Below are 13,677 nucleotides of genomic sequence, written 5' to 3'. Positions count from 1 at the left end.
GTTCCTCCCAATCACGCCCCTCCAGGTGTCACTGTCGCTGCCCACGTGTGCATTGAAGTCTCCTAGTAGAACGACGGAGTCCCCAGTCGGAGCACTGTCCAGCACCCCTCCCAGAGACCCCAAGAAGGCCGGGTACTCTATACTGCCGTTTGGCCCGTAGGCACACACGACAGTGAGAGACCTATCCCCGACCCGTAGGCGCAGGGAAACGACCCTCTCGTTCACCGGGGTAAACTCCAACACATGGCGGCTGAGCTGGGGGGCTATAAGCAAACCCACACCAGCCCGACGCCTTTCACCATGGGCAGCTCCAGAGTTGTAAAGAGTCCATCCTCTCTCGAGGAGTGTGGTTCCAGAGCCCAGGCCGTGCGTAGAGGTGATCCCGACTATCTCTAGTCGGAACCTCTCAACCTCACGCACAATCTCAGGCTCCTTCCCCGCCAGCGAGGTGACATTCCACGTCCCTAGAGCTAGCTTCCGTGTCCAGGGATCGGGTTGTCGAGGCCTCCACCTTCGACTGCTGCCCGATCCTCTTAGCACCGGCCCCTTACGGTCCCTCCTGCAGGTGGTAAGCCCACTGGAAGGCGGCCCCACGTCGCTCCTTCGTAAAAAATCCTTAAACTTTTTTTTATATGAATTTTATATTCATTGAAGTCTTGATCTATTTCCATTGTATGGGTTTTACCCACTAGAGGTTTATAAGAACCAGGATTTGAGTGAGTGAGTGAGCCGCCAAGTTGGCCACCAAGTGTACAGATGTAGTACTTGAAAAGCGCAGAATTATTTATCTGGCATAGAAATATCTTGTGCAACCAATTATGTACAGTGTGTTGTGTCGCACACTTTAGATCACAAAACATCAAAAGGCTTTTTATTAAAAATAATAAAATAAGGAATAAAACATTTAACCGAGCAAGAGAAGTCATTTTTTTATTTTCATACAATAGCACATTATGGAGTGATTGAAAAACACCACTTTTTCATTGAACAAAAATCATCTAATATTTTTTTTAGCAAATAATATGTATGCTTAATTATGTGGGATGCTACCTAAAATAAGTAAGTTTTTGTAAGGAAAAAAACAATACGCTTATATCATGTTGCAAATGACATGATGCTATCTATATCAGATAACATCAAATGTCTAAAGGTAGATCTAAAATTAAACTACAAAAAAATGGTTATAAAGAACCGTGCACCTTTTTCTTGGATAACTATGTACATTGTAAAGAATATAAAATTTCCCTTAGGGCAATGAACCATTTAGATATCCATCAGCAGAACTATGTATGTTCTTGACCCATGCATAATGCAAACGGGCTGCGTGGGTGTGTGTCTCAACGTTTTAACTTTATAGTAGAAACCACATTCTGCAAGTGTGCAAACAGTCTGAAGTTGCAGGGTCACACATGTGCAGATACTATTTGCACTAATATACAACAGACAAGGCTCTGGGGTTGTCAGAGCCAGTCTTTTAGCCAATCTACTATGAAATGGAATTTCTGTTGATGACGGTCTTCCTCCAAGCTTTGTGCATGCATCAAGGTAAAAAATGCTCTGACTTTTTGTGCATCAACTGTTTGTCATAGGTACAAAGTTTTGATATACATTTAAAGCTATTACAAAAAATAAATTGTTATGCTTGTGTTTCCTACAGTGATTATACGCATAGTTTCCTATTAACTTATTGAAGTAAAAATGGGATCAAATAAGAATCTATTAGGTGTAAATAATATTTGAATCTTTAAATATGACTTCATGCAATTTGCAAGTGCTTGAGTGAGTTAGAATAACTGAAATGAAAGTAATAGTTACAGTGTGTAATCAAGTTCAACATACTCTACTAAGAAGAAATATGATCATTATAAAAAAAATATTTAAACACTTTAAAATAAATTGTGTGCTTTACTTTACTATCCAATGTTATATCTACTACACATGCTTTGAATTGACTAAATATGTTTGTATTTGAAACTTCATTATACTTTCTTAATGCATTTTTAAAAAAGATAAGTCCTTATCAAAATCATTCTCTTTTACTATTAACATTAAATACATTTTAATGTTATACTTCTTGTATAATATTAACCTTACATCTTCTTTGGCGCATTCTTAAGTTTGAGTCTTTGTTAGAGATATTTATTAGAATTAATATAAGCGCGTATATGGCCATGTTCTGTTTATGTACAGTATGTGTCACAAATCATAAAAAAACATTTTCACAAAACCTAGATTATATAATGAGCTGTTTTAGTTAACGCATGGACAAAGGGGCCTTTCTTTTTTTATATGAACTTATCTCCAAAAAAAAAAAAAAATGTATATATATATATATATTCCTTTATTCTAATTATATTCTTTCTAATTATAGCTTTTAGACTGATTGTTTTCATTGACTTTTCTGACCTAATGAACCTGTATTAAAATGTATTAGGATGCCTGCTAAACAAACAAAATAAAAATTCTCTTTAGGCTCTCCCAAAACTTATGACGAATGTTTGTATATAAATAAAAATGCATTAAAATTTGTATATAATTAATTTTAAATATTATTAAGAAATATCCAGACATGACACGTAACACATATTTTACAACCAACAACCTCACTAGTTAAATGTATGTTTACGATGCAAGTTTTAAATATATGCACAATATATTTGTATTAGTTTCTCATATAAGTTAATATACTGAGATTTGCTGAAAGGAGGATTGATGTACTTGTAACAAGATCTTATAAATGGCTATGATGATTTCCAGGGTAATAAAAGGTTTGTAAAAAAAAAATTATAAATTGCAATGCTAAACATCCATATTTCATAAAAGATATTATATTCATTGAATTGTTTATGCATAGCCTACATTTTATACACACTAGAGTTACTGTCCAAAATACAAATTGTAAAGTTAATACGATAAAAAATACAATCAAAACTAAAAAACAAAGAAATGCTCATTTCTATGTAATGTGATTTTCATTCCTGCTTCAGTTTGCAATGTCTAAAATTAATATTATAAATATTTTTATAAAATTACCAAATTTAAGTTTATTCTGTGATTTAATGTTTGAACATTTAGTGGACTTTTAAAGTCTATTTCTGTATTAAATTAATCTTTATCGTTTTGCTTATGTTAAAAATGTATAATAATATATAACGCTGAAAGAAACGTAACATCGCATAATTTCTTTGTATATGTACCATTTATCTTTCAGCACTCAAAAATTACAGTGGTACATTAAATATACACCTCATCCATATTATTGAGAACACCCAGCACTTTTCGATAAATGTATTAATTATTATTAATTAATATATATATATATATATATATATATATATATATATATATATATATATATATATATATATATAAAAACAATAATTACTACTTGCTTTCAAAAATGTATGTCTATATTCATTTTATTTATTAATTTTTACACATATTTTTTTGTTTTAGGACTCCAGGGTGCAGCTATTTTTATATAATATAAATGTGACTGACAAAATTTATTAGCTTATGGAGAAACAGAGTATGTAGTATCGCTGCTAAAAAAAGAAAGTGTCTTTCTAAGTATTTTTTTATGTTTAAATATATATATATATATATATATATATATATATATATATATATATATATATATATATATATATATATATATATATATATAAAAACAATAATTACTACTTGCTTTCAAAAATGTATGTCTATATTCATTTTATTTATTAATTTTTACACATATTTTTTTGTTTTAGGACTCCAGGGTGCAGCTATTTTTATATAATATAAATGTGACTGACAAAATTTATTAGCTTATGGAGAAACAGAGTATGTAGTATCGCTGCTAAAAAAAAGAAAGTGTCTTTCTAAGTATTTTTTTATGTTTAAATTAAAAAAAAGAAACCCAGAATGATAAAAATAGCATATTAGTAAAATAATTGAAAATACACTATTGATTGCATTATGCAATTACCAACTGTATTATGCACTTAATTTGTAATTAACAATATGTCCATAAGATCACAAGATTTGAAACTAAAGAATGAGACATAATGACATAAGAAATTTTACTCTGCATGTAGAAGGACAATAATGGAGTCATTCACTGCTGTTAATCCAGGACTTTAAAGGGAATTTTCTCTACAAAATTTCACAAAAGAATAAACTTGATAAACTATATCATCCACATGCAAGAACAGCAATCATCTGACATTCAAGCTCTGCATCCAGCTAACTATTGTGCCCTGCTACCTTTTGTGAAACAAACTTGCTCTAAAAAAGGAAAGAGTAACTTTTCCCCAGTGTCCCCCATGCCACAGGTTGACATTTCCACAGGAAGTGACTCACGGGATGTGGCTCTGTTGCAGTTTATTTCTTGCAACACAGCATACACAACTCTATTGTATCAGCATCAACAAAAGCCTTTTGCTTTCTTTATTAGAAATGAAAGCAAGTGAAGTGCTCAGCCAGTAATCAAATAACATCCTTTTAACTTGCAGCAAACACACTTTTATCATATATTTATATATGATAAAAGTCAAAAGTTATGTATTATATTTATCTGGATTACCAGAATGGTATTGGTGTTGATTCTGCAATACACCACACTGAAACTATGTTAAAGTGTTTATGTTTATGTTTAACTGTTGACATACTCCTTTAGTTGTATTTTTAGCTGCATGGCCTGCAATAGAATATCCAAGCGATGTCCAAGTTCAGGTTTATTTCAATAGTGCTTTTCACAATATACATTGTCTCAAAGCAGCTTTATAGAACTAAAGAATTAAAGTGAATTATGTGTATTTATCCCTGATGAGCAAGCACTGGGCGACTGTGGCAGATTCAAAGTGTACTAATCTACAACAGTAGCTCAGTGTTTTCACGTGGAAGGAAATGTTAGCAATAATGTAATGCACCCGAACTCAGTGGAATTCAGTGGAATAATTAATGCAGGGAAATATACAATACTGGATTTAATATGTTACACTCTTGTGGAAATATGTTAGATTTTAAGGGAAAATGTGATTTCAGTACAACAACTAACCCTATTAACACTTCCATTAAAAAACTATCAGTCATTTTGCAATAAACTAAGAGAACGAGATTTGTAATTTATGTTGAACAGGTTTTAATGGCTATAATCTCCTAATATAACATCTGATTTGGTTAATCAAACCTGCTGGGTTAATAAAAGTCATTCAGAAAAGAAATCCAAAAAATTATTTGGTAAATTTGTTGTTCTGGGCAAATAAACACAGTAGTGTCTTAAAATAAATAAATAAATAAAAAATAAAAAACATGTTCTGTTTTATTTTTCCTAGCAGACTTAATATAACATTAAAATTGCCCCCTCAGACTATATTTTCCAATATTTAATCAACTAAAAAGACAATGTCTTGTTATCCTTTTATTTTATTTTTTATTATCCAAATAGGATCAGGTTTTTTAAAGTCATAACTGGATATTAACCAAACTTCTATAAATATTATGTTTTTTCAGAGTCTCTGGGCTGAGGTGAAAAGTACAGTATTATTTAGCCTAATTATATTTTGAGATAAATAAATTAAAAATAAATTTCAATATAAAACTGTATATAAAAACTGTAGCTTAACTACATTATATTTTCATCCAATATATCTGTTACAAACCACAAAGGTCATGATAAATTTTTTTCTTCTTTAAATATTAGGACTTTTCTGGCTCATACTGTTTGCTAAACTGTTAATAAAAAAAAGTTTAGTAATGTGAATTTATGACTTTATTTTATTTTAAAAAATTTTAAGGAGAATAATTAATTAAACAAAATATTTTAATAGGTGAACATGACTTCCATTTTTGCTGGAAGCAATATATATATATATATATTAGGGCTGCCTATCAATTTATTGCACATTTGCATCTGTTCTAAATGTTCCTTAAATTAATACTTTTCAAGTTTTTAATACTTAATCAACATGGGCATGGACAAATATGGATGCTTTTTACAAATGTATGTTTATTATTAATTAAACCAGACTCAACATAGAGCATGAAGACAAAATATTCTTGTAAATATTTTAAAGTAATTATGGTGTTTTAAATTATTCCAGATGTGTGCACCATCGTGGATTTTGTTGCTTGATTTGAGACTTGGCACATCAGTAAAACAAACGTTTAGTGATTGAAAAAAAAAAAAAGAGTTTATTTATTTTTATATCTGAGTAAAGAAAGGTGTTGCGTTGAAGATTTTAATTTTGTCTCATATAATTATTTATATTTGTAATAAAAAAAATGGTTAAACAGAAATGCACGCTGCATTAATCATGCATTAATAATTAGTGGCATTAAGATAAATTTGCATTAAAGCATTTTTTACTGTGTTAATTTTTATAAATATAAAACCTATATTTATATATATGTTGATGCCATATTATTTATATAAACTTGTTCCTTAAGGCCTTGAAGGTGGATTGCTGACACCCAGACTTGAGAACTGCTCTGGAACTCTGCTGGCTCTTCATCATGGCAGGTGGGTGGCTGTAAACAGCAGAGAGCAGAGAGATGACACAAGGAAAGACATGGCCCAACTCTGTAATGACCTTGGCTGTGAAGAAATATTTGCCGAAAATGCTACAGGATCTATGAATACCTGCCAGTCTGACTGCACCATTATAAACTCCAGTCTGTACAACTGTGCTAAAGCTGCTCCAGAAAACTGTTCCAGTGTAATAGAGATAGTTTGTGGTGAGTTTTACCATTATTATTAGAATTTTGCTTGTTGCTGTGGCAGATTGGTCTTTCTGACATTGGGTAACATCTCAACCTTCTCAGAGTGGCAGGCTGTGCAGTTGATTGGAGGCAAAGACAGATGTGCAGGTCGGGTGGAGCTGTTTGGCACTGGAGGCTGGGGCACAGTATGTGATGATGGATGGGACTTAAATGGAGGAAATGTGGTGTGTGCCCAGCTGGGCTGTGGGACTGCTTTAAGGGTAATGGGCGAAAATGGTGATTTTGATCCTGGTTCTGGGCCTATTCACATCAGCCATCTAAACTGCAGTGGAACAGAGAAAAATCTCTGGCAGTGCACTGGGCTACAAAAAGATAGAAACTACTGTGGCCACAAGGAGGATGCTGCAGTGGTGTGCTCAGGTACTGATTGAGGACACACTCAAAGAAACACAAATACATACATTCTTGTCTATATCTGTTTAGAGAAGTAGGAGGTAAACAGCAAAATAGACCAATGTGATGTCTGAGATTTACCCTCTGTTCACAATTTCAGTGCTTTAAAATAGTCTAAGTGGAAAGTGTACTGATTCCTAACTCTATTTAACTTCCAAGAACTGCAGAATAATCTTGGGTACAATTACTGTACTATTGATTGCTGACTGACAATGACCAAAAAATACTGTTCTCAATTAAGATGTACTCAAAACTAATCACATTTCCTATCACACAGGAAGTTCCTACACTCCGTTTACCACAATAAAAACATTCACAACAGATCTCACAAACTGGACAACAGGTGAAGCCTGCATTTTGTTCTTTTGAAACAACAATAATGCAATAAGATCTTTAATTCAACAATAACATGAATGTGAATTGCCAACTGCATATATACTGTATATATAGCTTGGATCCAGAGTTATACGGAGCTGTTATATGATTAGTGTAATGCTCTGTTTCTGTTTAGAGATTGTAACAGAGGCAGCCGCTGAGGATGAGAGTGGTGGGATTTCAGCACCAGTCCTGGGCTGCATTGTTCTCTCTGTCACTCTGTTTTTACTTCTGTTTTCAAATGCTGTTCAATGTGCATACTACAAAAGACAAAATGGCAAGTACATGCAATCTCCTTTAATCTATTCAGTGTTTTTTCTTTTTTTCTTCAAGATGTCACTGCTTAGTAGATGCATGTCTTTGTAGTGGAAGACTCAGAAATTTGGTTTGAAACCACATTTGTATTTATAATAACTTAAGGTGGCTCTCTTTAAAGCACATACACCTCATTTTAGTGGCAAAACTTTTCAAATTTGTATAAAAAATATATTTTTGCAGTATTCTGTTAAATCTTGGGTGAAGTGAAACAAAGTGAGAATGTTTATAAACAATTAAACACAACAGATATGCGCTGTTACTATACCAAAGCTTTATTCCAGATAACATGCCCCAAAAGATTTATTTCTCTGATTAGGACAACAATTTGGCAATTATGCCATTTATTTCCTTACAAATCTCATACTTTTCTCATACTATCTAGCTTAACATTGCACAATGTTTGTGAAATCATAATCTTTAGACAAAACAACCTTGGTTATGACAGTCTCTGTAATAAATTAAAAAAGGTTTGTGGACACCTGACATAATTTAATCTCACCCATATGTGGGTTCTACACAAACCGTTGCCAAAATTAGTGAGCACAAAACAAACTGTAGGTTAGACAAAATGTAAGTATTCTCATGCTTTTTGAAATTCCTGATTTTATTCAATATCTTATTTCATGCTTCATAGCGATATATATTCATTCAGCCATGCTAAAATGAGCACTAAGTTGTTCAAGTGTGAGTTTTTTCATATTTTCTCTGCAAAACAGAGCTTTGAAAGCCTATCGTCTTATGCAAAAGTTCTACTATGAGATTATGTAAATGCTGTGCTTTTCAGACCCCCATATATAACCTTAGAGCTTACAGCATGTGTGATTCACCAAATACTCTGACACCCACACAACCATAGTGTTCCAGACAAGAGAAGAAAAGAAAAGCTTCCATGCTGTGACTGCTGTGTATGGGCTGTAGCTCTGCATCAGTTTGGAACATAAATCTATGATTGTATAGTACTGACATTGTAGAGTTTGTGAAAAGAACACAAACGAATTGAGGAAGCTTCATTAAGCAAACACTTATTCTAGGCATTCTGTTGACCCATGTTGTAATTCTGTTGAAATTATTTTGGTGTTAGACAGTGATGAACAACAGTGATGGTTTTTAAATAGTAATACCAGATACAGCAATAGCAAAGTGCCTTAGTTTGTGCAAACACACTAATAAATGATCAGATTTTGGTGTTACATAATTTATAAATACAAGGTATATACTGTATGATGCTTACAATATGCACTGTTCAAAATCCCACAGGCGGAACTGAAATCAGGAGAGCATCACAAGTTTCACAGCAAGGCAATTCTCACACTTCAAACAACTCAAATTATGAACGTTACTACAACCCCGACTCCCCTCCACCTGCTACTGCGAATAACTGTGAATACAGTAAGATTCAACTTATCCTGAATAACAGATTAATTAAAAATATCAAATATTAGCAAAACATTATTATTTTTTTTATCACAAAGATGTAAATTCAAATATCTAGTGCAAGACTGTTTTTGCACTTTATCCAGCAGACTGTTTTTGGCAGACTAACATTTCTACACATTGAAAAGAGTACAATTTTGCAAGTGATATTCTAAGGTTTCCAGGATGCAATCAAGTACTAAGAAGATTCAGTGAAGAAAAACAAAATGCTGTGCAAACTAAGCCATGTTTTAAGACTAAAAGTATTTACTAAAGTATCACCATTGCAGTGCCAATTCTTGTGTTTGTGCTATACACTTCAGATAATTGTGTTTGAGATGCATCAGATTAGATCTGAATTTTAGCTTTTATTATTTAGCTTATAAAATAAAATAGAACATAAAACTTTTTGTGGCAGACCACCAAATTTTTAGGTAAGCAAAAGTATAGGAACAGTTGGTCTTAAAGTAAAGAACACTTACTATTTGGTAGCATATCTTTTGCATGGTATAACTAACTGCAACAAGTGGGGGACCCACTGACCTCATCAAACTGTTGCATTATTTTTTGTACTACACTTTCTTTTTTGTTTGAAGGGTTTTCTCCTTTTAGTCTTCTCTTTAAGGCATGAAATGCATGCCCAAATTAGTTAAGGTCTGGTGAAGGTCTGGTCTAAAACTATCCACTATTTCCTTGATGAAGTCCTTTCTTTGTGTTAACTTCCAGTTGCTGTCTAGTTAATGTCCTTCCAATTAGCATGCATTTCTATATAAATTTACAGTATATTCCTTGAGACATCTGAATTCATTCTGATATACCATTATGAGTTTTATCATAAATAAATATTAGCAAGCCCAGTCTAGAAGTGTCCATGCAATCAAAAGCTATGACATTACATCCCACTGTGCTTAACTGACGAGCTTGTATGCTTTGGCAAATTCTTTCATCCTCTATACTTCAGATTTCAACACAATCTGACCTTCTAATTCATACTGTTGATATGTGATTTGCATCTTGTGGTATGACCTCTATATATTTTAGTCTCTCCAAGTCTTTTATAGTAGACTGTAATACCTTCACCACTGCCTGAAGAGGTTGTTCTTTGCAGTTCTCACAATGTTTTCTCAACATTTGCAGTAGTTTTACTTGGCTAACCTGTTCAATGTCTGCTTGATAGTTTCTTTCTTTTCAGGATTGTCCAAACATTTGTACTGACAATGCTTGTGCACTGGCTTTGAACAATTTTCCCTATTTTCCAAGCTTCAAAAATGCTTGCTTTTCTCCCATAGACATCTGTCTGTTGTTCATGCTGGTTTATGCTTTTTGTTTTGTAACAATAAATGCAGTCTTAACAGGAGTATCATCATCAAAAGTTAACATTTAGAGTTAGTACTTAATAGTAAATAATCAATCTGACAATCACATAACAATATTTAGATTTTGGACAGGGGTTTGGGTAAATGTTCTACATTGATTTATTATCTAGATATACAAATGATTACAAATTCAAAAATTAAATTCTGGTCTGCCATCAATTTTACTATATGGAATCATTTCTTTCATTGTTTTTAGCTCCTGCCCATGATTCAGGGAGCACATCCTCAGGGGAATGTTATGAAAATACCGAAACTGAGAACCTTTTGAATCCAGGTCTGTTGGTAAAACTGTCTTTTTTTACGATCCATTTAGCACCTAGGTTTTTGTATATTGTTATTGTTGTTGTTTTTTTGTTTTTTTTTAAGTGGTTGCACAATTTCATCCTGAGTACTGCATAAAGATGACACCTTTTAACAATACCAGTGAAGCAGCTAAAAAGTACTGTAAGTGAATGTGTTGATTTAATGATGAAATCCATTTGAAATTCATTATAGAAGTGAAGTAACATTTTCAACACTTTCTGTAGCAGAAGACTTGTTTGATTCAGACAGCACATCCTCTGGGGAATGTTATGAAAACACAGGACCTTGTCTTTATACATGTGAGCGCAAAATTGATTTAAATGAAAACTAAAATCAGCCTTACAGTACATGATATTTTTAGTTAACTGATGTATGATAAAACAAAGTCCCAACTTATACCTTCACACATCTCTTGTTTCTGAAGTGGAGGGTGACCCATCACTTCCTGAGCAGCCCTCACTGAGTTACCCCAAACCCCAAATGGAAGGAAATAGCAGTGTTTCCCAGCCATATTATCCAGATCAAGGTATGTTTCCCATATGCAGTATCATCTCTGCTTAAATTTCTGTATTTTTGTCTCGATTGCTTACTTTGGAGCACAGTAATACTCTTATTACTAGGTTATAGTTTTTGTCTTGAATTATGTTGCTTATATGGTAGTTATATAACAGTAAAGGTGGAAAAAAGATAATTTGTTTTGGTTTCCAAAAAATGAGCAATTTAACAGGTAGATATGTGGATACTTTAGATGTCTGTGGCTAAAGAGTCAGGTACTCAGCTTATCCTGGATTCCAGGACAAAAGAAGTTTGATGTTCAGTCTCACAACTACATTGAACAAGCATTTAACTGGCCTTAATGAATAAAAATATCTGGCTCTGAGACAATTGTGGATATTGGTGCAAATATGGATCACATACTATACTGTAATAATAGACAGTCTACATGAATCCATCAATAATGTGAAACTGGCATTTTGTTCTCTATAAAGATTTAGCTCTACTTATCATTATCTACATTGAAAATTAGAATAGTTTAAATTCAAATTAAGAACATTGCCTGGACTGGACACCCTGGAACAGACAATGTAGATGCAAGAATATACAAAATCAGTATAGGAGTTGACATTTAAAACTAGAGACATTTAAATCTATAGGTACTGCAAAAAAAATCTGTTCTGGTGTTCAAATGTTGACATGGAACCACATTTGTATTTAAAGCAATTAAATGTATAGCACAAAAGACAATCTTCGAGCCTGGCCAACAGGTGCCTGTCCCTTTCATGCACATACAAGCTGAAACTGAGAAACTTTTGTGTTCAGGTCTGGTGAGAAAACTCTCTTCTACTCTCCCTTTAGCACCTGTAGCAGCAGACTCATTTGATTCCGAGAGCACATCATCTGAGGAATGCTATGAAAATATAGGAACGGATGCTGAAACTTGTCTCCAGACATGTGAGCTCAAAATTTATTGAGCATTAAAAATCAGCTACAGGCTACATTATATCTTCTGGTAACTGTTGATTGCTAGAAAAATAATCAAATTTTATAACTTCTCTGTCTTGAAGTGGAGGGAGACGTATCATTTCCTGAGCAGCCCCCACTGAGTCACACCCAACCTAACCCTAACCCTAACCCAGAAAACAGCAGTGTTCCCCAGACATACACTCCTGATCAAGGTATTTCTCCCATCTGTATTTTTTTTTCCTGATTGACTCAGTCAGGGATACTGGCTCATGCATAAATCTGTCAAAAACAATTATTACTGACCACATACGATTTACTGAACAAATACAGTATTTCACAAGGTAGAATTCAACAACCCAAAGCATTAAATCATGCAGATACAGGCTGGGATTTGTATACACAACAGTCACAAGGTGGTGTAAAAACATCACTAAGGCTTGTGCAACCCTAATGGCTGGGGTTGGTTCCCTGACCGGGTATCGAACCCGGGCCGCAGCAGTGAGAGTGCTGCATCCTAACCACTAGACCACCAGGCAACCTAGTCACTTTTTCAACCATAGTTACCAGAAAAGGCACCACAGATATGATGAACTTTCAAGTAGACGAGCTACAAAAGACTGCATTTCAATTCTGCCAACTCAGCCGAGAACAGGAATATGAGACTACAGTGGGTACAGACTCACTCAAACTGGACAGCTAAATATAGGAAAACCCAATCTGAGTGACCCAGGTTCTGTGAGGATTCTTTAATGGTATTTTGGACATTATTTCCTTCCCCTTTAACATGAGCAAGATATTTTCAACCTGTAGAAATGTTCTCAGTGGAAAAATTACATTATTACATTATACAATTAACATTATTAAAAAGAGACGGTTGCCCACAGAAGTCCTGTGTTGACCAGCCTTCTGAAGTACACAACTCAGCCCATCTTAGACCAGAAGTGTATTGTACATTTGTGTTTTTTGTATGGACTGATGCAGTTACCTTTTGTTTGTCTGTAGATGACAGCAGCACATCGTCTGAGGATGCATATGAAAATGTTGCAGAAATAGAGGAGAATTGCTTTGCTGGAAGTGAACGAACAGCTCACTCATCTTCAGACAGCGACTATGATGATGTCTGCAACTGGTGAATGCTGAAGCAGTCATTGACAATCCCAGAAAACAGTTCTCCCAGAAATGTTTGCTACCATATTTAAGGTTTAGTTTTTATTTATTTATTTATTTATATATATATATATATATATATATATATATATATATATATATA

The 13,677-nt window shown here is 33.6% G+C and overlaps 1 protein-coding gene across 2 annotated transcripts; it reads left to right on the top strand.

Annotated features, from left to right (window-relative positions):
- Positions 1-1,308: 1,308 nt before the first annotated feature.
- Positions 1,309-13,614, top strand: LOC310726805 (uncharacterized protein). Of its 2 annotated transcripts, none has more exons than XM_083542739.1 (12): positions 1,309-1,545; positions 6,433-6,720; positions 6,808-7,125; positions 7,436-7,501; positions 7,670-7,810; positions 10,837-10,914; positions 11,007-11,084; positions 11,168-11,242; positions 11,368-11,469; positions 12,264-12,395; positions 12,509-12,619; positions 13,410-13,614. In XM_083542739.1, exons 1-12 carry the CDS (start codon positions 1,494-1,496, stop codon positions 13,538-13,540), a joined length of 1,572 nt encoding a protein of 523 aa, XP_083398865.1. In that variant the 5' UTR covers positions 1,309-1,493; the 3' UTR covers positions 13,541-13,614. The 2 variants fall into 2 exon arrangements, with proteins under 2 accessions (XP_083398865.1, XP_083398866.1); XM_083542740.1 differs by having other exon boundaries at positions 1,320-1,545; positions 12,300-12,395.
- Positions 13,615-13,677: the final 63 nt, after the last annotated feature.

This window comes from Silurus aristotelis (assembly GCF_946808225.1).
Source record: "Silurus aristotelis genome assembly, chromosome: 1".
Lineage (NCBI taxonomy): Eukaryota > Metazoa > Chordata > Actinopteri > Siluriformes > Siluridae > Silurus > Silurus aristotelis.
This window is presented reverse-complemented; position numbering and strand designations above follow the sequence as displayed.